A 26,605-nucleotide genomic window follows, 5' to 3' on the forward strand; every position below is an offset into this window, starting at 1 on the left:
GGCCATGTAGTTTGACTGTCAGACTCAAAATTCTCTCGTGTTACACACAAACCATGAGGAATGTCCCAAACATTCTCCTAAAAGAGTTGTGATAGGGCTAGTTGCTCACGCACCTCTTCCTTATCCGGCGATGAGATAGATTGAAAGAGGAGTTGCGTGGAACTGTACCCGTTTCATTTGATATGGGCAAGCATCCATGCTTGTGTGGATGCATTGTAGGAGATACTGATTTAGCAGACAAAGGGATCACTTGGCATCACTTGCACAAGATGGTGCAATTTAGTCTGCTCTGTCAAGAACGGAATTGGATCCTCTCCTGAGCAGGAGATTAGGATCCTCCTGACCTAATAACACGGGCCATTAGATTTTGATCCAACGGTTACAAACAGGGGGTTCCCTTAAAAATTATAATAATTATAGCCGTTGGATCAAAATTCAATGACCCATGTTAGTGGGTCAGGAGGATCCTGATCTCCTGCTCAGGAGAGGATCCAATTCCGTCAAGAACTTTTGAGAAACAAAGGACTATAGAGCATACACGTGGTCTTTTAGGCACGTAGCTTCATCCGCACGTGATCAGATTGGTCTATTACTATTTTTGTTTTGAGGTGAATTAGTAATAATATTATTATTAATTTTCTCTTCCTTTGTTACTTGAGAAAATTGTAGCAACAATTTTAACTTAATTGGAGTAATGGTCCATCAACGAAAAACTCATGATTATTGGTTCTTTAACTTATCAAAATGTACAGTTATGACCTATTTCGTCAATTTCGTTAGAATTATGTCAAAATAAGTCATGCTGGAATGACTATTGCTTCAATTGGGTTAAAGTTGAGGGATCATTACTCCAATTGGATTAAAGTTGAGGGGCTATTTCTCCAATTGGATTAAAGTTGAAGGACCATTGCTACAATTTTTGTCATTTGGTTTTCCATATTTGTTCCTTGATTTAACCTCATGTGTGTGGCACGTGACTTGTTTTGGTGGAAGTTCTAACGGAGTTGACGAAAAGGAGTATAGTTGCATGTTTTGATGAATTAAGGAACCAATGGTCATAAATTTTTAGTTAAAAAATTCTTACTCCAATTGAGTTTAGATTTAGAAATCATTGCTACAATAATTTATTCTCGTTATTTTTATTAAGATAAGCATCCAAGTTGTAGAGATGTCGTTGACAGAGATGCTCGACAACTTCCAATTATTTGCAATTGAATATTTAAAGGCATAAGCAGTGGCGGGAGAAAGACCAATAGATGTAACCCTCAGTTTAAATTATTTATCAAAAGCCGAAACACGCATTGTTTTAGATCTAATCTCTTCTTAATCCCATTATTAATTTGGTCTTTGAGTTCCCCATTATTTAATAAAAATGATAATTAATTGAGTTAGATGGCGATTTGCTGTAGTTGCAAAAAATAATTATGTTTATGTATTCTGGTGCGAAAAATAACAATTTACCCACTAACGTTATCGTTTGTAAAAGAAATAAGATAATTATTTGATAATTTTCTTTAAAAAAATTGAAAATTAGCTTCCTATTTTGCTAAATGATGTATATTCATACAGATAAATGTTACTTGGAAAATTGGCATCCAAAATTAGTGTATGCAAAATCTAGAGTTGGGATATTTGTTTGGGTGGTGTCTAATGTATGGTCATTAAAAACCAATTTGTTGGAGCATGCATGAGCATGATGTAGACATTTAACCACTAATTGAACACAATCACAAGATTAGTGCATTGTTTATAATATAATAATGTTGCTTTTTATATTAAAGATCAACGTCTACACTTTTCCTGCACCAACTACTTCTTCAGTTAGCGTGGTTTTTGTCGCAATATTGAAAGAGGTTCAACATTTGAATCTTCATGGCTAGTTTATCAAATAGAAAAGAATGTCTAGTGATAAAACGACGGTACATAACGTAAGGAAGTTTAGTAAGGTAATGTGACTAATTTACTTCATATGGTAGTGCAAAAAAGAAGTTGCCTACTCTTATCTAAAAAGAAAATAAAAGTTGCCTAATTATAAGGATCGATCATCCATTTGGTGAGCCAAATGACCTTTACTTAACATTCAATTTGTCCTTAATCCACATTTTGTAGTAAATTAATCATTAATCCAGCTTATGATAAGCTAAGATGGAAAATTAACCAGTTGACCAACTTCACTTGGGAAAGGCTCATTTTCCCAACTTGAAGCGCCATGTGGCATCCTTGTAGTGGTTGACAACGGTGGGTGCTGCTGAACTGACTCCGATATACAGAAAAAAAATCCTTTGCTTTGGAGTTCGCCATCTAAACAACAAAAACTTGCACTTGTCCAAAAAAAAAAAAAACCAACATAAACTTGCCAGTTAACCAAAACCCCTTTGAGCGCAGAGTGAGAAAGACAGAGTCTTTAGAGAGAGGGAGAGAGCATAGAGAGTAAAACCCATGAAAGAAAAGAGAAAACCCAGAAGCAGAAGCCATTTTCTTCCATTTATTTTCTCGGGAAACAAACACCACATTGGCCTATAGCCTGCTTCACCAGCTCTCTCTCCCCGGAGGTAAAAACTCAAAACTCAGACATTATTCTGTGTTTGTGGTGCTTTTGCAAAAGCTCAGAACTTTACAAGTCTTATTCTCTGTTTGTTTGTTTTTGTTCATATATATATGCAGAAGATTTACTGCCATTTAGATATGCGAGGTCTGAAGCTTTTAGACCGATTCACAAGCACACAAGTCCACGCTGTAAATCCCACCGAACCCTCCAATGGCAAAACCCATGGCGGCGTTTCGAGAGCTAAGTTTAATTCCCGTCTGATTAAGTCATTTGGGTCGAACTCAAAGCCCAAAACTTTGAGCTCGGGCTCTGGGGCTGAAGCTCTTCTGCTTCCCTGTGGAGTCCCAGCAACTGACCTCCTTGAGCCCTCCATAGACCCCCACCTCAAGCCCTCTGATTTCGTCGAAAACTTGGCCGACTTGTATCGCCGGTTGGAAGGGTGTTCCTCTCAATCTGAAAGGTCATTGTTGTGCGTTGAGCAGTACTCTCTGTTGAGTGGTCTTGGTGATCCCAAGCTGCTTCGACGGTCTCTGAGAGCTGCTCGACAGAATGCTGCTGATGTGAACGATAAGGTTGTGCTCTCGGCGTGGTTGAGGTTCGAGAGGAGGCAGGATGAGTTTGTGGGGATGGCCGCCATGGATTGTGGCGGGCAAGTAATGGAGTGTCCTAAGGTTGCTTTGGTGAATGGGGTTGATCCGAATTTGGTTTCGGGTCATTGCCAATGTGGGAAAGACACTGCTAAAGCTTTTAGTGTGCCTGCTTTTAAGGGCAGTGAGTGTGTGGGTTTAGATGAGGAGGAAAGTGATGTTTCATTTTGTATAGGAGATGAAGAAATTAATTGTAGAAGGTGTAAAATTGCGTCGCTTTCTAGACCTTTTGAAGCTATGTTGTATGGATCCTTTAAAGAATCGAAAAAGGGTAGGATTGATTTTTCAGAAAATGGTATATCTGTGAAGGGAATGAGAGCTATGGGAGTGTATAGTAGGACTAGGAGGTTAGACTTGTTTAGTCCTGAGATTGTTGTGGAGTTGCTTTCGTTTGCAAATAGGTTCTGTTGTGAGGAGATGAAGTCTTCTTGTGATGCTTATTTAGCTTCATCCGTCGACAACATTGATGATGCATTGGTTCTTATTGAGTATGGTTTGGAGGAGATGGCATATCTTCTTGTAGCTGCCTGCTTGCAGGTGCTGCTGAGAGAGCTCCCAAGTTCTCTGCATAATTCAAAGGCGATGAAATTTCTTTGTAGCTCCAAGGTTAGGGAGAGATTAGCCATGGCAGGGTATGGTTTCTTATTGTATTATTTCTTAAGCCATGTGGCAATGGAGGAAAGTATGGTGTCAAACATAACTGTAATGTTATTAGAGAGGTTGGAAGAATGCGTAACGCAGAGGTGGCAGAAGATGCTTGTGTTGCATCAATTGGGTTGTGTTTTGCTTGAGAGAAGAGAGTATAAGGAAGCTCAGTTTCGCTTTCTGGCTGCAGCTAAGGCAGGTCATGTCTATTCAGTGGCTGGTGTTGCAAGGACGAAGTACAAACAGGGGCAACAGTATTCGGCATATACGTTGATGAGCTCTATTATCAATGAGTATAAACCAGCAGGGTGGATGTACCAGGAACGAGCCCTCTACAACATCGGTAAGGAAAAGATTTTGGATTTGAGCACTGCAACTGAATTAGATCCCACTCTTTCATTTCCATATAAATACAGAGCAGTTGCAAATTTGGAGGAGAAGCAAATTAGAGCAGCCATTTTGGAGATTGACAAAGCTGTTAGGTTTAAGTTGTCACCCGACTGTATTGAATTGCGGGCTTGGTTCTTCATTGCACTTGAAGATTATGAAAGTGCTCTCAGAGACATTTGCGTTTTATTAACTTTGGAACCCAATTACATGATGTTTCATGGAAAGGTTAGTGGGGATTACTTGGTGGGGCTTCTCAGCCTTCGGGTTAAGCAATTGAGTGAAGCTGAGTGCTGGATGCAACTATATGATCAATGGTCTTCTGTTGATGACATTGGATCTCTGGCTATCATACATCAGATGTTGGGACATACCCCTCGAAAGAGCCTCCTGCAGTTTCGGCAATCTTTACTCCTTTTACGGTTTGTTTTTCTGATCGTAGCTATTGTCTTCTGTGTTATCCAGCTACAATCTTTGTGTAATATACTTCCTGTTATCTTTTACTCATAAAATGTCATCACATAGTCATGATATCTGAATTATTTTTTAGCCTAATTTGATTGAAATGTTGGATATTTGTAGAATTAGCAGTTTTTCTTATTATTTAGTATAAAACCCACCGCACATTTGAATCACTTCATATCAAAATGTAGTTGGATTAATGATATTTATATGCTGATTTATCAATGTTCAATAATAAAGGAAATGTGCTGGCAATGTAGAACTTTGACTTCGCCGATGTAAGCTTCCTGACTTACGAACTTTATTAGGTTAAATTGTCAGAAGGCTGCAATGCGCAGTTTGCGCATGGCAAGAAATAACTCTGGCTCTGAGCATGAGAGGCTGGTCTATGAAGGGTGGATTTTATATGACACTGGAAATCGTGAAGAAGCTCTCGCAAAGGCAGAAAAGTCCATTCACATTCAGAGATCATTTGAAGCTTTTTTCCTTAAAGCGTATGTACTAGCAGATGCTAGCTTGGACTCAGAAGCATCATCTCATGTTATTCAACTGCTGGAGGAAGCTCTCAAGTGTCCTTCAGATGGTCTTCGTAAAGGACAAGTGAGAATTGTTTCGTTATGTTCACATTCTTCATCATTGTACATTCACATTCTTGTTCAATAGAGTATTCTGATAGAATTATTATGCGTGCATTCTTTATCGTTGTACCTTCACATTCTTGTTTGACAAGTTATTCTGAAAATTTTCAGGCACTAAATAACTTGGGGAGTATATATGTAGATTGTGGTACGCTGGACAAGGCTGTGGACTGCTATGTGAGTGCTCTTGACATCAAGCATACAAGAGCTCATCAAGGGTTGGCGCGTGTTTATCATCTTAAGAATCAACGAAAAGCTGCATATGATGAGATGACCAAACTCATAGAGAAGGCACAAAGTAATGCATCAGCATACGAGAAACGTTCAGAGTACGGTGATCCCAAGATGACAAAGAATGATCTCAATATGGCATCACAATTGGACCCATTGAGGACATACCCGTACAGATACAGGGCAGCAGGTAACCATTCTGACCCCTTAATTTTATTTCTCATTTCCCCAATTTTCTGCACTTTGTTGTCAAAGAAGTGGTTGAGAATCCAATTTCTTATTGTAAAACGCACACATCTACCACTCATTTAGCACTCGCATTGCCAAGTACACGAACTTTTCTTTTGTTTTAGGCTTGCTAATAGTCTCTGATTAGTAGTAGGAAGAGTTTTTGTACTTGTGAAACCGAAAACATTGTGCTAATGTATGGAGTCCCATGACAACAGTGTTGATGGATGAACAAAGAGAGACCGAAGCTATAGAAGAGCTTTCGAGGGCCATATCTTTCAAGCCTGACTTGCAAATGCTTCATCTTCGAGCTGCATTTCACGAGTCAATTGGTGATTTAAGCTCTGCTCTCCAAGATTGTCAAGCTGCTCTCTGCATGGACCCCAACCACACAGACACTATCGATTTGTATAATCGAGCAAGGGATTGAGATGATAATTAGCATGTATATATGCTGCTCACGAGTCCAGTGTGTGGGGGACTTCATCTTTAGTGTTGAAGAGAGAATATTACAGGGGCTTCATTGTTCGAAAATGTCTCCCAGAAACAATGATCTCGAAGACTCTTCAGCTGCAAACCTGCCCATCCACAAGAAGGTATGGTTCAAGGGAAATAGACAACAAACGGAATGTTTTTGTATATATGGCATTGTCAATAGATCGCGATTAACTTGCACTGCAAGCCGGAAGCAGCCTCGTTGACCGCTCTAGTTGGAGATGGTTATGCAAGAAAGAATCACATAGGGGCACAGGCTGAAGATTAGCATTCCATTTTCCCACTTTTTTTTTTTTCAAATTTTAATTTTTAAATTTCTCGATCATATTACCTTGAGAATTGTTTGATGCCAATCGATGAGAAAATGGATCTCCTATACAATCCCATTGTACATGAACAAAATTGTGAGGACATCTATACATCTCAACTATTGAAACATATTTCAGATTTTCTTTTATTTTGTTTCTGTTTAATTTCGCCGTCAAGATCATGCAGAGAATCTGCAAACGATGGTTGCCCTCGAAAGGTTTGCCGTAATTTTCAGGCTCTCGAAGATGAAACTTGAACATGGAATATGGAGAACGTTAAACGGAGGCTTTCAGCACTCGGAAAGTCAAACTTTATTGATTTCAGACGTATATTTTCGTGTATACAAGCTTAAAATTTTCACTTTTGACAGTTATCTACAACACCATTCCTCTAACTTTCTTAGATATCACACAAAATAATAAACAAATAGACAAGAAAATCAAATAGTTTCACGATCAGTTTCCTTCTGTTGACATAATTTCAAGTTCTGCCCACCAAAGAGGTGATAGTTTCGGTGTGGCTCCATCAGGCCCCATGGCTGTGATTTCCTTTAACCTACCCGCGATCTCTGTCATAGTTGGTCTTTGTTTCCGGTCAGGATGGACGCAGTCTTTTATCACTCGAAACAGTTCGCTTAGCTCTTCTTCTTGGAAAGAGTTTAGGGTAGGATCCACTATTTCTCTCAATGATTTATCTCCCTTCAGATAGTGTGACGCCCAGTCTTCAAGAGAACCGTTTTCCACGGAGTATGGAATCCTACCGGTGATCATTTCAAACAATACTACCCCGAAGCTGTAGACATTGCTTTCTGGATCTGTGGACATGGAATCGTGAAGCTTCTTGTCAACGGATCCCATCTTCGCTGTTGTCACTCCACTCAAGAAGGTAAAATCGGATATTTTGGCTGCGTAGTCTTCGGTCAGGTATACAGAGGATGATTGCAAGTTCTTCTGAACTACAGGTGGTTTCAGTTGGTGCATGTACTCTAGACAGTATGCCATGCCCATGGCTATTCGTAGTCGCATTCCCCAGTCCAAGTGCTCTGCTTCTTTTACTGCAAGACAAAAATTCGATACTATCAAAACTGTGCATACCAGCAGGTATATTACCGCTTAAAACTAACTCGAACGTTTCACTTTTTTCCTGGAAATAATGTGAGAATTCTCTGTAAACTCGTAGAATTTACTTGACATGCATGTATGTATGAATGTGACAGAGGTGGACATGATCACGCGTGCAAGCACGCGAACACACATAAGCCTTCTGTGCAAATGCTTTTTGATTACGAATATGCTATATGAAGTACAGATTGACTTCATTAATATTCTCTTCACAACATAGAGAGAAAGTACTCACTGTGTAGATGCTCAAAAAGCGTTCCATTTGGAGCATACTCAAAAACCATTATTCTTGTGAATGGTTTCTCTTCTTTGCAAAACCCGATAAGATTTACAAAGTTCTTGTGGTTTACTTTGGACAATGTTTCTATCTGCAAAAGCAAAAAAAGACATGTTTATAGAGAATAGACAGTGACAGATGTGGCAATTAGGGACTCTCGGACTAAATATTGCAATGACTTTCATAGACATTGTTTCCTATGTACCTTCTTTCTGAACTGAGCCTCCAAACTTTTAGTCCAGCCTGCAGCAGATTCCGTTGTGATCGATGTCACAGCTATTTCTACCCCACTTGAAAGAGTTCCTTTATAAACGTTGCCGTCTGAGAGAGATCCAATTACATTACTGAAATCTTCACAAGCTGCCTCAAGTTCTGATCGGTTCAGCTTTGGTACACCTGAACACAGTTCAACAAGCTGATTATTTGAAACATGTATGGAATTTAACTGGAATTTTGACCACCCTGAATCTAAGGGAATCAGATGTGAATATATACATACATGTATACATGCACAAGTGTTTAAGGTTGTGTATGCAGGAGCCTGAGTACTCTCACAAATCTCACCTGTTACAAATGCTTTCTGCAACTGCCCACTTAACCCAGTGGCCCAGGGCTTGACAGTAACAACCTTACTGCTTCTGGCGACAATAATGCCAACAACCGAAAGGAATATCAATAAACAACCCGTAACAATGCCTGCGCATATAATAACTACACGATGCCTTGAATTCGAATTGCTTTGAACCACTTGACTTGGACTTGAAGAAGGGGAAGGAATTGGTGCTGGACTGGACCCTGGTGTTGGAAAAATAGTAGTTGGTGGATTTCTTGGGACTGGAGAGGTGGGAGTTGGCGCTACCCAGGGTGAGGGTGAAGGAGCCGGAAAACTACTTGAGGGAGATGCAGAAGGAGAAGATGATGGTGATGGTGATGGTAAAGGGGAATCTAATGACAGTGAAGATGAAAATGTTGATGGTGGCAATGAGACTGAAAATGGCTGTGAAGGTGGTAAAGAAGGCTGATGAAGCGGTGGTGAGGAAGATGAAGAAGCAGAAGTTGGTAATGAACCGCGTTCATTTTCTTTAGCCCTTCTGAATCTGGACGGTGCTTTGTCATCTGCCACCTGCTGCAGCCTACGGTGAGCTGCATCTTCAGGTTTGGCAGTGCTCCTAACAAAAAAAAGAAGGTCATCATAGACTAAATGAAGGAAACATATGTTACAACGTTCAAAACTGTTTGTAATACTTCCCCATAGAAATTTGTACAGTGCCAAAACATAAAGAACTTGTCTCAGCTAACTCAACAGAACCAGGGAATTATTAGAAATACTGTGAGAAGAAATGAACTAGTTTTTAGTAAATTAGGTTTGAAATTCTCTGGCTGTTTATATGTCGAATCCAAGACATAATATTAGATCAGTTTAACTTCCTACCAGCTGATAGATCTGCTCGTACAGAAGGCGGCATCTGTTAGGCGTCGATCCTGATCTACCTGACATTCCAAAAGCATCTTCAATTGGTGGAGTTCAGAAGATATGGAACCAAGAAATCTGTTATGGTCAAGTAAACTGCAATAAAAATCACAAGATGAGTTTAGTGAAATTGTGGAAGCCATTAGAGAATAAGACTCGTGATCCCGAACAGTTCGAAAAAGATGTGCGTACAGAGTAGTAAGAGACGGATTGTTGCTGAAATCAGATGGGAAAGGTCCAGTAAAGTTATTGTATCCCAGGTCCAAAACCTCCAGCTTCATTAGCTCTGCGATCTCCCTCGGAATGTTTCCAGTAAACGAATTATTGCGTAAAATGCTGAAGTAAGAAGTACCAGATTCAGAGTAATGCCTTGAAGCAGAAGGTTGAAAAAAAAAATCACTGGATTCCTTTTGTTGGACTTGGAACCAGTAATATTCTTACATAGATTTTATGTAAGCCAGCTTCCCTAAATCAGGAGCCAACGTTCCTCCAAGACAAAGATCTCTCAAATTCCTGCAAGTTGTTTCAAATGTAACATTAGGCTGACATTACCATGAATTAATATAGTAGATGGAAGAGTTTCCAAACACATATGATTGCCAGATATAAATCTTTAAAGATTTATGATTTCCCAACACTTTGTTTTAGCAGATCTCAGCATCGGTGCTTTTTTAAAGGATTGCCGTTTCAAGTCACTTTGAAGCTTCAAGCTAGAACACTGGCAGAATAAATTTATTTAGTGATATATGAAACCCCTCCTTCAAATCATGTTAATAATCAATGCAGAAACACTTCTTCACAACCACTGTTCTAAAAATCCCTGTCGAGGCACTAGCTTGTTTGGTTACCGTCCCGATTAATACCTAAGCGTTTGAAAATTAAGAAATGGTGTCTAGACCTGCTGTGGCTCCTGCCTAAACTGCCCAAGCACCTGCCTAGCCTGCCCAGACCCGCCTAAGTTGCGACTCATTTAGACAGAAAATAGATAACTTTCATTTTGTATTTTATTTTTTTTTCAATAAATTGTAAGAGACTTGTTGAATACTCAAATGAATACACACTATATGCATGTTTCCCACGTTTTCATTATGTTCCAATATCTCCTAATATATATATATGTATATATATGTCATTCTATTTTGTAGTTTATAATGAAATTATATATATTTTAAGTATAAACAGACTCTTATTTACACGAAATATAATAGATTTATTTAAATCTGCCTAAGCACCCGCCTGGACGCTAGGCTCTAGCTCGCCGTCCGACTAGCGTTTAGCATTTTTTAGAACCTTGTTCACAACACAGGATGAGAAACAATTTTGTTACTCTATAACACTCAACAAATTCACAAAAACCATTTCCTATTTTGGCATGGAAGAACTTCAAATGATTTGAGCCGTGTTCCAATACCACACAATAATTACTCGAAAACAAGATGCCGAAGCAAAAGATAATAACTTAAACAAAATAGAGATTTATCAGCAAATGCCACTCACAAGATGACCACTTTTCCATCCGAGCACTCCACCCCGAACCAGGAACAATGATCATCTTCTCCACCGTTGTTGTTCCAATTCGATAAAGCCCCAAAGGGGTCTGTCACCACCCTGTCCCTGAACCTCAACAACGCCAAACCTGCATCCAAACGCCACCCATTTATCAGAAACCAAAACCCATTAAGCAGCTGACCAAAAAAGCAATAACCATTAAGCAGCTGACCAAAAAAGCCAAAACCCATTAAGCAGCTGATTGGAAACTGTACGGAAATACAGAAGAACGAACAAGTACTGCTAGTTCACAGACCTTCAATGTTAAGAGACCAGCACGGGCTTAGATTCTGTTGAAACAGTAAAAGAAACACCACCGCTACCACCGGAATCCGGCGGTGCTGAGAAAACCCAGAAACTCTCCACCTTTGATCCATTAATTCCCACGTCAACAGAATAAAAATTACCCAAGCTGCAACATTTACACGGAGAGAGAAGAAATATTGAGTCAGAACTGCAAAAGAAGTTGGACAGAGGTGGAAGAAAGCGCGTGCAATTACTTACAACTTGGAAAGTTCCAATTTTTTTAAATGCTTGACCGAAAACTTACCGAAGGACCGAAATATTGGGGAAAAGACGACGGAATGTTGAATGTTTCGGTTCCGCGGCAATCCAGCAACGTTGCCTTGTTTGTCTTGTTGCTAGCAGCCAGCGACTGGGCTCGAACTCGAAGACATATTTATATGTAGCGCCGTCCTATCGTGGCCACGTGCCGCTCACGTGATTATCTTGGGTGAGCTTTCCTTTTCTTCCTTCCTACTTTTGTAGGGTTGCCACTTGATCAGTTTGTAGCATTTTTCCTAGAAATATCATTGACCTCTGGTTTTGATATTTTCTTTTTGGATGATGACAGTACTAATCAAGATTTGGAATTTTGATCAGTTTAATTGCTAGTTAATTAGATTAACAGGCGAACCAAAGACCTATAAATGTAGAGAAAGATCCATGAAGACTTTGAAAGAGACTATAATAAATGACATGGAGCACTCTGTTTAGAAGACTTAGTACAAAACCGAGCGAAATGGTGTTCTAAGATTCATACACCGAACTCACTAATGAGATAAAATTTGGTTGTTGTTGTTGTTGTTGTTGTTAATTACTAGTTAATCAGATTAACAGGTGCATAAGTCGCGTGTTTTTAATGCATGTGATTTGAATTGATCTAAGCTACATTATGATTTTGAAGAATAAAACCAAATGTTTGTCAAAGAATGGAGATAAGATGATGGCAATTAAGATCAGGTAGATTTGACTTTATTTGGTGATCGTCATTCTCTTTTTCATTATGCACTGTTATAAAATAATCTAAATCATTCATCTTCGAAGTCATCCTTGAACAATTGGCAAAAAGCCAAACTGAAAATTGTTTACTGGAAAATTGAAAGTCATTTAGTCATTTGATTAGAAGTGTGTTAACTCAATGTTCAATCAAATTCTTCATTTTGTTATGTAATAACAGTTAGATGACTTAACAAACTTCAATTGTGGTATTTCTTTAGTACAATTAATACGTTTGAGGGGGGAAAAGATAGAAGGCTTGGGTTATTAAACCAAAGTGCTTACGAGTCAAGGTAGAAGGAGAAGGTACAAAGAGAAGGTAATGTAGCTAGCGATACTGGCATCGTCATAACTTCATAGGAACCCACCTGCATTTACTTGAATATGCTCATGTCCATTTTTGCTTGTTTTTGTTGCATTTTTTCTTAGTTCTATTGGGAATATAGGGATCATTCTGTGTAATTTCCCTTCTTTTGGTCTCTTCTTCTCTGCATAGTTCGAGCCATATTTCTTTTTATGTTAAAGTTCAAGCTTACTTTCATTGAACTATGTACACAGGACTCATACCCCAGATACATACTGCCACAATTATAACTTAAAATGGATCATATGCCATCGTGCAGTTGAGTTAGGCAAACATTACTTGCTCTTCTGCATTTTATTATAATTTGGGTGCGGGGTGAATTTGGAGAAAATTTTACATGTAATAGAAATATTTGACACCGTAATGTTTTCTTTTATGTCTTATAATAGATGGACGATATAATTGATATTACATTAATGAAAAATAAAAACACATGTTATAATATGAGCATGCTAAAAAATCTCTTGTGAATTTGTAACTGGAATTAGTCATTCCATCACACGTAAATCATTAAGAACCTAAAAGAATAATAACATTACATGACGGAGAACAACAAAAATCTCTTTTACAGCTTTTTTTTCTTTTTTATTTTTTTGGAGAAGTCTTGAATCTGTAACTTGAACCAGTCATTCCATCACACGAATTCCATGAACCAGTTTAGTTGACCAAAAAAATTCCATGAACCAGTTTCAGTTCCGGCCTGCACAAGACAACCATTTAACAATTAATTAGTAGTTCATCATGGTTGTATTATTTTGTCTCCACAAACAATGATGCAGACCAATTTGTCAAGTTTTGGTGAAGTGGACCCCAAATGATCATATTAATTAATAATAAACAATATTTTTGTTCTCCAAAAATAACAATATCTTGATTCCTACTTGGATGTGCTTCATGTGGACCTATTATTTTTTAAATTAACATGAAAAAATACATTAGAGGGCGAGCCTTGACGTAACGAAAATATTGCTTCTTTGTGACCAAAAGGTTAAAGATTCGCGTCGTGAAAATAACTTTTTCGCAAACCAAGGGATAAGATTGCGTACTACACGTTTCTTCTCGACTCTCACCAAGCAAGGAGCCTTGTTGGCTTGGAATCGGTCCTTTGTGAAAGAAAAATGACATTAGTAACAAATAACAGATAAGGCATGCCCTAAATTGTGAAAAGAGTTAAACTATACAGCTCAAGCAGATATAATGGTGTTTGGTCAGTAATTAACATATCTTTTACAGGTAGGGGAAAGAAGATAGTGAAATATAATCTTTCTATAAAATTGAGTTGCTGATCTGAAGTGGCTTCCAAGTCTTCAGGTTTCGGTGGGTTAGAGAGTCTTATTTGCCCAGCAACATCTTCTGCAACTGCAAGTTACAATGACCTTAATGGGGCCCATTAGGTCATACCCTCTTTGAGTGTGTATCTCTGTTCTGTTGGAAAAGAAGTCAACGAGGTTTGAGGTCTGCGCACTCTCGAGTCTCGGATACTCTCGAGAGAGACTGACTGTTTCATTCTTTAAATTTGAAATACAGAAATTAATTTGACATACTTAATGAATGTTTAATAAGAGAGTTGAAACTTTCAGCTTGGGTTTATGTACACTTATAGAGCATACAAGCCATTTGGACACAGTCCACAACACTTAAAAAAAAAAAAGTGCAGCAAGGCCTGGCCTCTTATTTGAACAACTTAGATAAATAGGGTTTCCTTCCTTGGGGTTTTGTTTTCGCATAAAAGAAACACAGAAAATTAAGAAAGGGAAATGCTATCTTTTTGTTTTTGTGTGTATGGATTGTGTTAAGGGTTTTGTAAGCTAATAAAGTGTTGCTATACTCATAGAGGCTTTATGTAAAACAACTAAAATTCTATTTTAAAGAGCTAAACTGAAAAAATTCATTTTCAAGATATTGTAAAGTGTCTCTGGTATAACAAAATGAATAGTCACGCTTTAAATTTAAAGAGCAACCGTTCACTTGCTAAATATTAAAAAGATAATAAAACTCTACGGTGGACCCTTAAGCAAGGAGAAAGGAAGAGAGAAGATCATTTAGAAAATGAGGAGGTTGAGTTTTCAAAATTTGTTAAATAGAGTGTTGTTGGAAGTAAAAAAATTAAACTGAGTAACTAAATTAATAATTTTTTGACACTGGTCACTTGCTAGTTTAACGAAAATTTAGAACTTCTCTTGAAAATGCTTTTAGGGTTTTGGACCCGCCATAGCCGGACCACATTAACTTGCTGCTGAATTTTTTTAGGGTTTGTGCTTGAATGAGTACTTAGTTGAATTAGACCCATTACCGTATGTGGGGCTTTCTGGTCTCCTTTAAAAATAGACAACACAACCTCCTGGTATAGAAAATGTCGGACTATCTATATTTCCAGTGACGCTGGATCAATGTGTAGGAGTTTTGAGTCTCTTAAATGAGCTTTTGAGAAGCCAGTTGGTTTTGGTTTGTGATGTAGGAACCATTGATACGGCTTATAACAAGAAGGGTGAAGACTGAGTGTCATTAAACGAAATGACTATTGAATCTTGATTTGTGACACTATCATCTAAAACGATGAATTATATAAAGTACATCTAACATGGGAATTTGCACATCATCCGGTGTGTACAGCTCCATTGAAATCAATGGCAGCGCATCCTTCTCAAAAGTAAGACCTATGCCTCCATGATTGAAGTGGTATAAGGTACTTTGTCACATGCATGTTATGTGAGGTGGACCTAAATTTATGCTTGTTTCACAAAGTTTAACTTCGTTCCAAACGGGAACCATATCACATGTGCATTGGTCAACCTGCCCAAACTAATAGTCATAAGTACGAGCTGTATTTGTAAATTGATAAGGTTCGTTTTGCATAATCTTCTATTTGTTTCAGTTGATTTGAATGGGAGAAAAACGAATTAAATGGGTCCATATAAAGAAATGGATATGTAATCTATATCCACACATATATGAATGATTTTATATAAGAAAACAGATTCCTTTTTTCGCAATTGTAACAATTAACCATTACAAGTAATTCAGTTCACTGATCTGACTCGGTTATTGATAAAGTGAATAGATCTGTCATTTCTTGAAATCTCTCTTCAAAACAAACCAAGCTTGAGCTTTGATACATACGATCAAAAAGGACGTAAAGGATGAATTGGACTGAACGAAACCACATAGCTCATCTTTTAATTACCTAAGTTTCTCCAAAAACTTAAGCGTACACTATCAAAATGGAGCTTCATTTGTACAATTTGTAAACTTTTTTCTATATTCATTTAGGTGAGAAACAAAGATGGGTATATTCCTAAAACGATATGTGCCAATTCTCTATTAATCACTTTATTAAACTAGTGACATTTGACCTAATAATTTTTAAGAGATAATGAGAGGTGAGCATCAAATGTGCATCTTCTCCGACATACATCATTTGGGATGAGGTCATTTCTGGATTCTCTTTGTGAGGATCCTAATGATCCTTACATTATAGTCGTTCATCATACATCGTATAATCAGTTTTCGTTATGTTTAATTTTAAATAAAAAAATTTAAAATAATTTCTGACCACACGATGTATGATAAACAGCTAAGATGTGAGGATCCCTAGAACTTCTATAATATTAATCGGATGGGATCCAAATCCACATCATTGTACTTATGCCAACCTCAAGGTTACACAAGAAAAATGGGCCTTGGGCTTCGTATTTTTAGGCTTCATTTTTTATTTTAAAGGATTTTTAATGTATAAGATCTATATACTGTTTATTTTAAAGAAAAATTATATTTTTACACTAAAAAGTCAATCTTGGTACTATTTACTTTACCCTTTATTTTGTCCTTATCATTAAAACTCAAAATTTTCAAGTTCTTTTCATTAGTTTTCCTTTCTTTTTTCCCTTTTTTGATATAGTAGATACACATTGAAAATAGACTAGTTCTCCTTCTCATGTATCTCTAGTAGCACATGAGGCGGCAGTGTACTTTTGATCCCAGATCAACTGATATGCCAAAGCAGAACCAGTAACCCCAAAGAATGCATCTGTAGAGAGTTCGAACAAAGGGTGAGAGGCTCCAAACCTTTGTGCTTTCTCGAATATGTTACATTTTTGCTCATTGGTTAAACATGCACTGGGTTTGGTTATTTAAAATGAAACTTTCATGTGTCTTTTTGTACAAAGAATATGAAAATTAAAGGGTTTTCTTCCCCTTGTCCGAAAACGTAGGGAACCACAAAATACCAACAATTTTCCTCATGAGCTCTAATTCACTAACTAAATTCCGTCAGATTTAAAAATGGGGCGTTTTGATATAAGTGCCTCGTTTTTTTTATTCTTTAGACTAAACATACACTTAATTTGAAAATTTCAATTGTCTAACATGACTTTGGAACTGTGAATACAAGATCTCTATTCAATCTCCACGTCTAAAATTTCAATTCCTCTTCACGTGCAAGACAAGATATATATGCAATTTTTGTTGGCGGGAAAATTCTTTGACAGTCCAATGGATAAATTTTAAAAGAATATATATATATATAATGTTCAATTTGGTTACGAATTTGACTTCTCTTACAACCTCATGGAGTTTAATGATCAGAAAATCTAAAACGTTCAAGAGAAACAACAAAAAAAAAAAAAAGAGATTCAAACCTTTAATTAATGTGAGATGGACTAGTAATAAAGATACTCAATTTGAATGGTTTCAATTTCCTACTCCTCGGGCTAGATCCGGAGGGAAATCTCTGGACCTTAAAATTTCTCAAAAATAAAAACAGAAAGAGTGAAAAAATAAAAAAAAAATTCAGGAAGAAGAAAAAATGTACTTAAATTCAGCTCAAATATAATAATCAAAGTTAGCTGACATTAACCTTTTTAATCCATAATTTGGGTGGCAACATAGCCAGCCACACCCCCACATGCGCCGGGCCTGCACATTCTTACATGCCCAACAACATTTTTAATAACAAAACTACAAAAACTGAAAAAAAAAATCCCTCCAAGTGGATTTTATCCCTTCTTTTTTTACATTTTTCTCTAATTTTTGTTATTTCTAACTTAGAGGGAAAATTACTAAATTAGAGCGGCGCACACGAACAAGAAGAGCACCTGATGAGACCGTTCTCGTTGCACGCCGTACAACTCTTGAAGCCGTTCTTCTCAGAGTACAACTTGTGGCTGCCGCTACACTCGTCGCACAGAATAAATCTGTACCCGCCGCACGTGTCGCATACGCCCGGTTCCTGTGCGGGCAATCCTTCCACGAAGTTCTTGAGCTCGCCCGTCTCGTGCAAATTTCTCACCTCGTCGGCGCCCCCTACGTACCTCCCGCCAATGAAAACCCTCGGCAACATCAACTTAGTTTGTTGACCCAGAATCTGCTGCAGCTCGGTTAAGAACCGGTGGTCCATCGCCAGATCTCGTTCATCCAAGGAGACGCGAAACCCTCGGAGAATCGATCGGACGGTCTTGCAGTCCTCGAACGTCGACCGAACGACACGTAGGCTTGTGAAGTAAACGACAATGCGTTTCTCCGCGCCCGGGATGGAGCTGATCGACGGCTCAGATTGTTTTGTGGAGATTTCATCGTCGGATTGGGGTTTGAGGTGTGAGGATGTGAAGGGCTGGGCGGCTGACCAGGCGCGGAGGAGCGAGTTGGCGACTCGGACGCGATGGAAAATAGCGGAGGCTTTTTTGGTGGCGGCGCCGGTTGTCGGTTGCTGGGAGTGGTCATCGGTTTCGTCGGCGCAGAGGGTTTGGATGTCTTTGAAGGAGGAGAAGGAGAAGGGGGAGGATGGGGATGACGTGCCGTGAATCTGAACAGTTGATTTGCTCCACGGCCGCCACATTTGAGGGTTGGGATCAGAAGTTGGATTTTAGCAAAACCCAGATGAAGAACTGAACAAAGATTGAAACTTTATGAATTGGGTTGAAAAAACAGGAAGAAATATGAATTGGGTTTGCTCTGTTTTTTGAATTTATGGGATTTGTGGAGTGATTTCTCTGGTTTCTGGGTTTTGCTTTGCTTAAAACAAAGGCCTTGGTGATTGAAATTTGAAAGGGAGTTCTGCAAAGTTGTGGAGAACTTTCTAGAGAGAGAGAGAGAGAGAGAGAGAGAGAGAGAGGGGGGGGAGGGAGGGATTGGACTGGACTGGACTGGATAGATAGGTAAAATGTTGGGGGGGGGGGGGGGGGGGGGGGGTGGGGGTGGTGTTAGGCAGTTGGTTAAGGTAGTTGAGAGAGGTGGTGTGTTTTGTTTATGCCTTAATGGGGATTTAAGAGAGAAGGGGAGGGATGAGAGGTGGTAATTAGTGAGATGAGTAATTGGGATTTAGAGTCTAATTATAGATGAGAGGACCTGTGTTTAGGAGATTAAGTAACTTTTCCCTAATTTTCCATATACTTTTAGTCAAGCTTGTTTCCTAATTTTCCTAATTATCTAGTCAAGCTTGTTCCTTAAAGGGAAAATTTGAAATAGGTCAAATTTTATAGACTACATTTTGAAATAAATCCAATTTTTAGTGATTTTTGACTTTTAAAATAGGTCTAATTTTTAGTTACTTTGGATCCATTTCAAAAAACTCTTTCCTTTTATGTGTTGTATACGTCACAGTTGACGTATATTTGGGTGAACTTTATTTATCATGGGTTGGATTTAGACTGAGATTTAGAGGGACAAAACTGCTTGACTACACAAGAGTTGGTAATGACTGATGACTGATGCTAATGACATTTTTAAGCTTGAGTTCAGTTTACTCTATACATTCACCTACAACTTAACCAGCATTGATGTAGTACAAGATAGAGGTCAATTGAAGTGGAAAAAAGTCTAAGAAACAAAAGCGGTTCGGATTGGAAAGAAAGCAGTTCAAGTAAGTCGAAAATCTTAAAAACGAGATAAATAAAAGGTTGACCTCAAGCCAACTAAGCTTCCAACTTAATAGCTAGCATATCTGCTTATGTGCCTTAAATTAAAGCTTTTTATTAAACTCATGTGCTTATTGGTCTAAATGATCTGCACAAGATCTTGCTATGCAACAGCTTATTTATATTATTCTAGAGCATATATTTAAGAAGGGTGGTAGTGGATCTTAAATTATTCACACAATGCAGAAGTACGGGAGCGTGCTCATTTTCTTGCCAGCCCATTAATACTAAGCAAGCACATTGACATTTCTGCTTTGCCAAAATCTTCACCAGTTCACACGAACACAACTTAAACCGATTACGCTGTGAGCGGTAGATTGTCTTGGTGAATATAACATTTATTTTTCAATCTGTTTTGGCCCGAGTTTAAAACTTCCCTCCTACCCATAGCTTAGATGTGTAGATTATGATTGCTACCCTCTTACAATTAGGTTTTTGTTTTCATCTTTGTTACATATGCACATACAATTATAATTTTTCTGAGAACACGCGGTTTTATATTTTGAAGGCTTGTTGAGTCGAGAAAAGCTTATTGTTAGTCAACTGTTTCACATTGATCTAATTTATTGACATGTATGATTATTTAGGATACCAAACTTTGAGACTTCAAATCTAAAATTCAAGCAACTAACCAACCCGAGACTCAAAACTAAAGTCTAAGCTCTACGTGGTGATCAGAAACTTGATCATAGGTGAGATTCTCTCAGCGCATCCATCCTTCAAGAAACACGGCATCGAGAATCTTCGTATATATAAACTATTTTTTTGAACAAAAATCAAACCAATGACATCGAATATAAGTTTAAATGTATTTTCACACACTTATTTTGAAGTCAAAAGAGAATAATAATAAGAGAGGAGACAGTGAACGAGTAGCAATGATATATCCAACATGTAGGATGAGGGACCATGCATAATTAACTGCGTAGTGTTGTGGAGACAATACAACTTTGGTAGTGGGAATAAATCTGTTGTTTCCAAAAGCAAAAGTTAGAAAAGTAGAAAACCCACCCAGTGGGTGGATTCTGAAAAGTTCACATGGGTTGCGGGGAGAAGAAGAAGTAGAGTAACAAAGTTATGGACTTTGTGGCCACATGCTTGATCGATTGAACGTAGAGTTTAAAAACAGCCTAGAGATCCTCTTTCATGTGAACCAAAACTCGAGTTTTTAGGGTTCCAAAATAAGGTATGGATTTGTTCATTTCTTCTGTGAGTCTCAGAGCTGGCAAATCCTTGCATTGGTTTGGCTCTACAGCAACAAATGACCAAATCTAGTTGACCTGCACCTGTCAAAACACTGTCACGTGTAGCTTTGATTATATTATTGGAGGACTTACATGACACGGATACACTGTCACGTAGCGTTTCCATCTCAATAATACAAAAACATATGGCGTGTTAGCTTTTTTCACATGTTTTCTCATCAAGCTCATGTAGCACCCAATACCGCTTGGGGATCCCATTCGAATCCAACTTCTTATCCACAAACTGTTTGCCAAACCGAATCATGCCGATTAGAAAGCCTTCGAACTCCGCAGCAGCCCAAAACCCAACAGTAAGGATTTTGCTTTTATTAGGCTCCCATTGGTCTTTGTGAGTGTCAAAAATGTATGCAACATTTTCCGTTCTGGTATGATACACAACAACCAGCTTGTGGCTCCGGAACGACTAGAGTAGCGCGAGCAATGAGGGAGATCATTACAGGATTGGAGAAGAAGATGATCAAAAACCTTAAAAAAAAACATGGATTTTCGCCGCCATATGGAAGATTGTTTTCTCCCCAAGTATGATCGTGTGATCAATCAATCTCGGGACGGAATCCTTATGCCATGGACCGTCACTCATCTGTGTCATGGGGGAAATCATAGGCATAAACATCCGACTCTCTCAAAAAGCCTCGTTCGACATGTTCAAGCAGAGTTTCAAACCTCGGCTTGCCGCAGCTCCTTCCGGAGAATTTGTTAATATTTAGACGGCATATTGTGCGCGGGCAGTCAAAATGCACGTAAAAATACGAATCTTTATTCGGCTCTGGTGACATTGTCTTCGAAGTTTCTGTGTCTTCAGCTTTCGTTACCACAATCTCATCCAACACTACAAGGGAACAGGGATTTAGCTGACCCATTCATTCGTCACTGAAAGTGAAATGGTCACTAAACCAACTCAGTGACCAAAAAAAAGGCTGATCACTGAGAAGTCGCGACAAGCTCGTCACAATTCTCTTTAGTGATGCTGAAATATCAGGTCACTAATATGCCAAATTATTAGTGACCGGCCTTGCGTGGTCACTGAGTATAAAAGCTTTACCGACCATAATTTTGGTCACTAACTTCGTCACAAAAACAATATAATGGTACCTAAACCGAAAGTCACATGCACTATGTAGTGACCTCAAGAGAGAGGTCACTAAAAGCTGACTACTGATCCAAACAATCATCTGTTTCATCTTTGTGTGCAATTTCAAGGTCACATGATGCAAGATACAGAAAATCAAATCCTCAAAGACAATTACACATCGTATTTTACAAAACTAAATAGTTATCATCCAACGTACGTCTACAAATCTCTTATAAAACACGAACAAAAAATCTCTCAATATCATAACCGACGTAACAAAAGGGTAACAACGTTGCGGCCAAAAAGTGTTGCAGTTCCTATAAAAATAAGGAGGAAACCCACAAAAGAAGCCAATACCAGCTAGAGTTCATTAATCCAGTTTCAAAAGTGATAAAATAAGGACTCTGTTAACACTCATCTGATCTCCATCAATTATGTCGGTTCCATGAAACAATGAGAGAGAGACGGACATTAATGGAAAACAAAGATAAAGTCATATCAAATCGTCTACTGCATTACCGTGGTGCCAAGAAGAAGAACGGAGACGTGAAATTTCCTGTCAAAACAAATGAAGAAGAAAGAAACCATAACTTACATGAAACAGTTTTTTTTTTTTAGAAAACCTCAACAAGGAGAATTTTATTGATATCCAAAAAATGGTACACCTAATCAGGGGACATAAAGCTAACTTTTCATAATACAAGATAAAAGGATAAGAAAAATACATAAAAAGAAGGGGACATAATCATTACCCCTTTAGAAACAAAAATACAAGGAAAAGACGGGGTATATGAAAGTTAACCCCCCTAAAGCTGAACCTAAAAATCTAAACTTGCAAAATAGACTAAGCAACATCACAAGGTTAAGGAAAAAAAAAAAAGTGAGACAAACTTGTATGACGAACACATTAATTTGAGAAGCAGAAGCTAGGAAAGCCAACATGATTTGAAAACAAAGCAGAACGAACCGCCATCGAAGCAAATCATGTCATACCAAAGTTTAAGAAGATAAGCTCATGCTAACAAAATTATCCGCTACCACATTTTCTTATGATATATTACATGAAACAGATGATACACATACCTAATTAATGATAGTTTGACAAAGTAAACACCACACAACAACAGTAATAGCATACAAAATCACAAGTACAACATATTTCCCAAACCTTATACAAGTTCTTCCACAAAATAATCTGATCTTTCTTGTTACAAACACCACTCCATGAGCATATCGTCAGTGTTGGACTGAGAACAATGTGGAGGAGATATGGCTGGCTTCTTTCTGGACACCCAAACAATTTTCAATGGATCAAGATCCATGACACTTATTTTTTGACGTATATTTTATAGAGTTCATTTGTAACTTTTCAAGAATCCAAATCATATATATTTTAATCCTCATTCATAGATTATTTTTGAGAAAAATTGGTTAAATTTAAAGTTATTAAAATATTTATTTGTAAATATATCATTGTATAAAAAAAGATAAAATAAAAGCTTGTCCAAAAACCCTTAAATTGAGGGATAAAAACCAACATTAAAAATGACATTTCAAAAATCTAATTGTGCCCATTTCTCATAAGAATTTTTTTTCTTTTTAAGGGGGGTGTATTCAATTGAGAATTTGAGAAATTTTAATGGATTTATAAATTTATGGATTTTTATGGAGTTTAATTGATTTGTAGAGATTTCATATAAAATTTTAATTCAATTCCCTCAAAATCTCATGAGGAGAGGTGAGATTTGTGGATGCTTAAAATACAATACGAAATCTCTCCAATTTCCTCTAGTTCCTCAACTCTCTCAAATTCTTTAAAATCAATTCTAATTGAATACACTTGGATTTCTAAAGATTTTAATAAATTATCTTAAAATTCTAATTGAATATACCTTGAATTTCAGAGAATCACTTAAAATCCTAATTGAATACCCCTATATTCATTAAAAGAATTAAAACCTTTCAAAATCTCAATTGAATACACGCCCTTAAATGTGTCTCATTTGGAAAGTATTTTAAAGGGTTCTTTTGATATGAGTCCAATTTTATAAGCCTGTTTTGAATGGAATCCACTTATATTACATAAGCATAAGTGGGGACTAGTAAGTACAACAATCATCCATGTCAGCAATTAAAATGCACATAATTTACCAACAAAATTACAATAATTGCCATTAGACCCCTTTATCAGGTCTCTTGTAGATTAATCTCTTTGTTTATTCAAAAACCTTATCCTCCCATCTTTCAAACTGGTTTGCGTCCGTGTCCAAAGGAAACCTTGTTTTGAATCCTAAATCCGTATGAAGCTATGAAAGCTATAAATTTTCTCCCAATGATGAAAACAGAATAGGCGAAGATCTGGTTCTGACTTCCCGGTATACCTGGAGAACAGGTATTGTAAGTTTGGGTGTTATGTAAACTGAGATATGCTTTGTCGTATCTGTTTTTTAATTTCAATTTCAATTGAAAGGGGATATTCTTCATGTTTCCCTTTATTGATTGCACAATAAGATTTGTTTTTAATCTCAGATAATGTTATTTTGTCATTATCTGGATATAGTTCGTAAATGTACTTTCTAATTGTATAAGGATAGGTACTTTCAAATTGTTGATAAAAAATGGATGTCAGTAATTTTCCTACATGTTAGGTAGTTTAAAACTGTCCCAAACAGTAATATATCTGTACAACTAATGGTGAATGTAAAAGTCATATTCTACAAGGATAGGTATACATGTAGAACAGGTATTGTAACTTCTCAGAAGATTTCAGTTTCATACATGGTCATGTGGTATACCTGTAGAACGGGTACTTTCAAATTGTTGATAAAAAATGGTTGTCGGTAATTTTCCTACATGTTAGGTAGTTTAAATACAATATAAGTGGGATTTTCTACTACATGTTGGAATTTTTGCTTCCCCAACTTAATATACCTTAAGATTTTCATTTTATCAATATATTCACAATAATGTCTTTCCATAATAGCAATACTAGAGTAAATTTGACATTATTGTTTAATTGAAAAAAAAATTGTGACAGTAAAACTAGACAAGCATAGTGTTGCTAAAAACACAATGAAATGTTCACAATAACAATCAAATAGTTAAATAACTTCCGCTTTAGACAAATTTTTGCAAAAATAATCTTTTAAAAAATGGTTGTCGGTAATTTTACTCCATGTTAGGTAGTTTAAAACCGTCCCAAAAAGTAATAAACTTATACAACTAATGGTGAATGTAAAAATCATATTCTACAAGGATAGGTAGTTTATATTGTAAGCCAAATTGATAGGTAGGATAAAATTTAACATCTTATGGCAGCTTGTTATATATAGGTTTGATTTGGAAGGTTTAGTAATGATAGCATAATAAATATATAGTCTTCACAGATTGCATAAGTCATATGACATGTAAGTAGATAATGGAAAAAAGAAGAATATGAGTAAACTAAAAAGTCGAAGGCATCATTTTATTACATTGATAAAAAAAAACATGTGTTCATATATTTGAAAAAAAAAAATCCAAATGGCAATGGAGATGTATGTCAAATAGGGGCATTGCAAGTTTTCCGGTTGTGGCGTGTAGCATCACCACACCTACTGCACTTGTTGGGGCGTGTTTCTTCCCCAGTAGATTTTAGTCTTTTAACTTTTGGTCTACCTGGGGGCTCTTTGTCAATGGGGGTTCTATCACAAACTTCTGACTCATAGATTGTTCATCATTTTCAACATCAGGTACAGGAATGATGGGATATGAATAAGAAGACTTATAGAAATCTGTTGTGAAATAATCTTTGACATAATCACATGGGTTACCTGGGGGCCTCTTTGCCAATGTCTCCCAACTTCAACCATTTTCATCATTTCATCATCCATTGTTGGGCATATTGGTGAGGTCCATCTTTCAGCTTCACGTTGCCTATTAGAACTCATCTCCATCAACTTCACACGTATGTTATCAATCATTTGGTAAGTTGGCATCTTGCGTTCATCCAAAATCCAAGAATTGAAGGATTCTGCAATATTAGAGCACATCTCACCATATTTTTTCCCCCTGAAGTATGCATTGGACCAGTTTTCTTTGGCTGTGGTTTGCAAAAAATTCTGAATTATTGTACAACTATCCTTGATGAGAGTTTTCATTTCCTGATCGAACACAAGTTGGGATGGAGCGTAACAACATTTTTGGAACAGGTTAGCAACGACTTCACCATAACCAGAACCCATTTGCTTTGGATATTTACTTTGTATATTCAATTTCAAATGAAACATGCAAAATGCATGTGGTGCTTCTGGAAAAACGGTGGAAACAGCTTCAAGTAAACAACCTTTCCACCAAAGAATGCCCAAAATCAAGAAAATGAGGAATAATGCTGAAACAACTCCAATCACAATGAATTTCTTCCTTTTGCTATCATCAGGCGGCTCGAAATCTAGAATAAGTGACAAAGATAGTGACAATAAGAGAACAATAAATTTCTACCGGAAATTAAAGAGTACACTTTTCAAAGAGACATAACATCAAACACCTTCTGTGCATTGGTTTTTTTTTTTTTTTTTTTTTAATAAAAAGAAAAAGAAGCATATCAATGAGAGATGATAGAAAGGGATTAGGGGGATTAGGATAAAGTCTTCATATTTTGAATTCGCACAGCAAACAACAATAAAGTGGAAAACAATTATAATATACCTGACTTGAAAATTAATTGGCA

At 37.3% G+C, this 26,605-nt stretch overlaps 3 protein-coding genes and 1 long non-coding RNA gene across 6 annotated transcripts; 1 reads left to right on the plus strand and 3 right to left on the minus strand.

The window, feature by feature from the left end:
- Positions 1–2,050: 2,050 nt before the first annotated feature.
- On the plus strand, positions 2,051–6,719 carry LOC103945281 (ethylene-overproduction protein 1). 3 transcript variants are annotated; one of them, XM_048569229.1, is made up of 5 exons: positions 2,051–2,552; positions 2,668–4,649; positions 4,998–5,289; positions 5,439–5,748; positions 6,005–6,719. In XM_048569229.1, the coding sequence occupies exons 2-5, from the start codon at positions 2,686–2,688 to the stop codon at positions 6,214–6,216; spliced, it is 2,778 nt and encodes a 925-aa protein (XP_048425186.1). In that variant the 5' UTR covers positions 2,051–2,552; positions 2,668–2,685; the 3' UTR covers positions 6,217–6,719. The 3 variants fall into 3 exon arrangements, with proteins under 3 accessions (XP_048425186.1, XP_048425185.1, XP_009354109.2); XM_048569228.1 differs by having other exon boundaries at positions 2,053–2,552; positions 2,665–4,649; XM_009355834.2 differs by lacking the exon at positions 2,051–2,552 and having other exon boundaries at positions 2,659–4,649.
- A 137-nt stretch (positions 6,720–6,856) lies between these two features.
- LOC103945307 (probable inactive receptor-like protein kinase At3g56050) lies at positions 6,857–11,705 on the minus strand. The gene is made up of 10 exons (XM_018647016.2): positions 11,558–11,705; positions 11,264–11,419; positions 10,957–11,095; positions 9,901–9,972; positions 9,652–9,795; positions 9,421–9,555; positions 8,553–9,157; positions 8,194–8,384; positions 7,947–8,079; positions 6,857–7,644 (listed from the first exon to the last, which is right to left on the minus strand). The coding sequence occupies exons 2-10, from the start codon at positions 11,382–11,384 to the stop codon at positions 7,046–7,048; spliced, it is 2,139 nt and encodes a 712-aa protein (XP_018502532.2). The 5' UTR covers positions 11,385–11,419; positions 11,558–11,705; the 3' UTR covers positions 6,857–7,045.
- A 5,749-nt stretch (positions 11,706–17,454) lies between these two features.
- Positions 17,455–18,770, minus strand: LOC103945314 (uncharacterized protein At5g39865-like). Its single transcript, XM_048569230.1, has one exon. The coding sequence runs from the start codon at positions 18,480–18,482 to the stop codon at positions 17,712–17,714; it is 771 nt and encodes a 256-aa protein (XP_048425187.1). The 5' UTR covers positions 18,483–18,770; the 3' UTR covers positions 17,455–17,711.
- Positions 18,771–25,337: 6,567 nt separating this feature from the next.
- On the minus strand, positions 25,338–25,983 carry LOC125470326. Its single transcript, XR_007252641.1, has 2 exons — positions 25,710–25,983; positions 25,338–25,593 (listed from the first exon to the last, which is right to left on the minus strand). It is a non-coding gene; the product is annotated as an uncharacterized LOC125470326 (long non-coding RNA).
- Between the last annotated feature and the right edge of the window lie 622 nt (positions 25,984–26,605).

The sequence above is a fragment of a genome, unplaced genomic scaffold (genome assembly GCF_019419815.1).
Source record: "Pyrus x bretschneideri cultivar Hongxiangsu unplaced genomic scaffold, Pyrus_bretschneideri_v1 Contig5, whole genome shotgun sequence".
Lineage (NCBI taxonomy): Eukaryota > Viridiplantae > Streptophyta > Magnoliopsida > Rosales > Rosaceae > Pyrus > Pyrus x bretschneideri.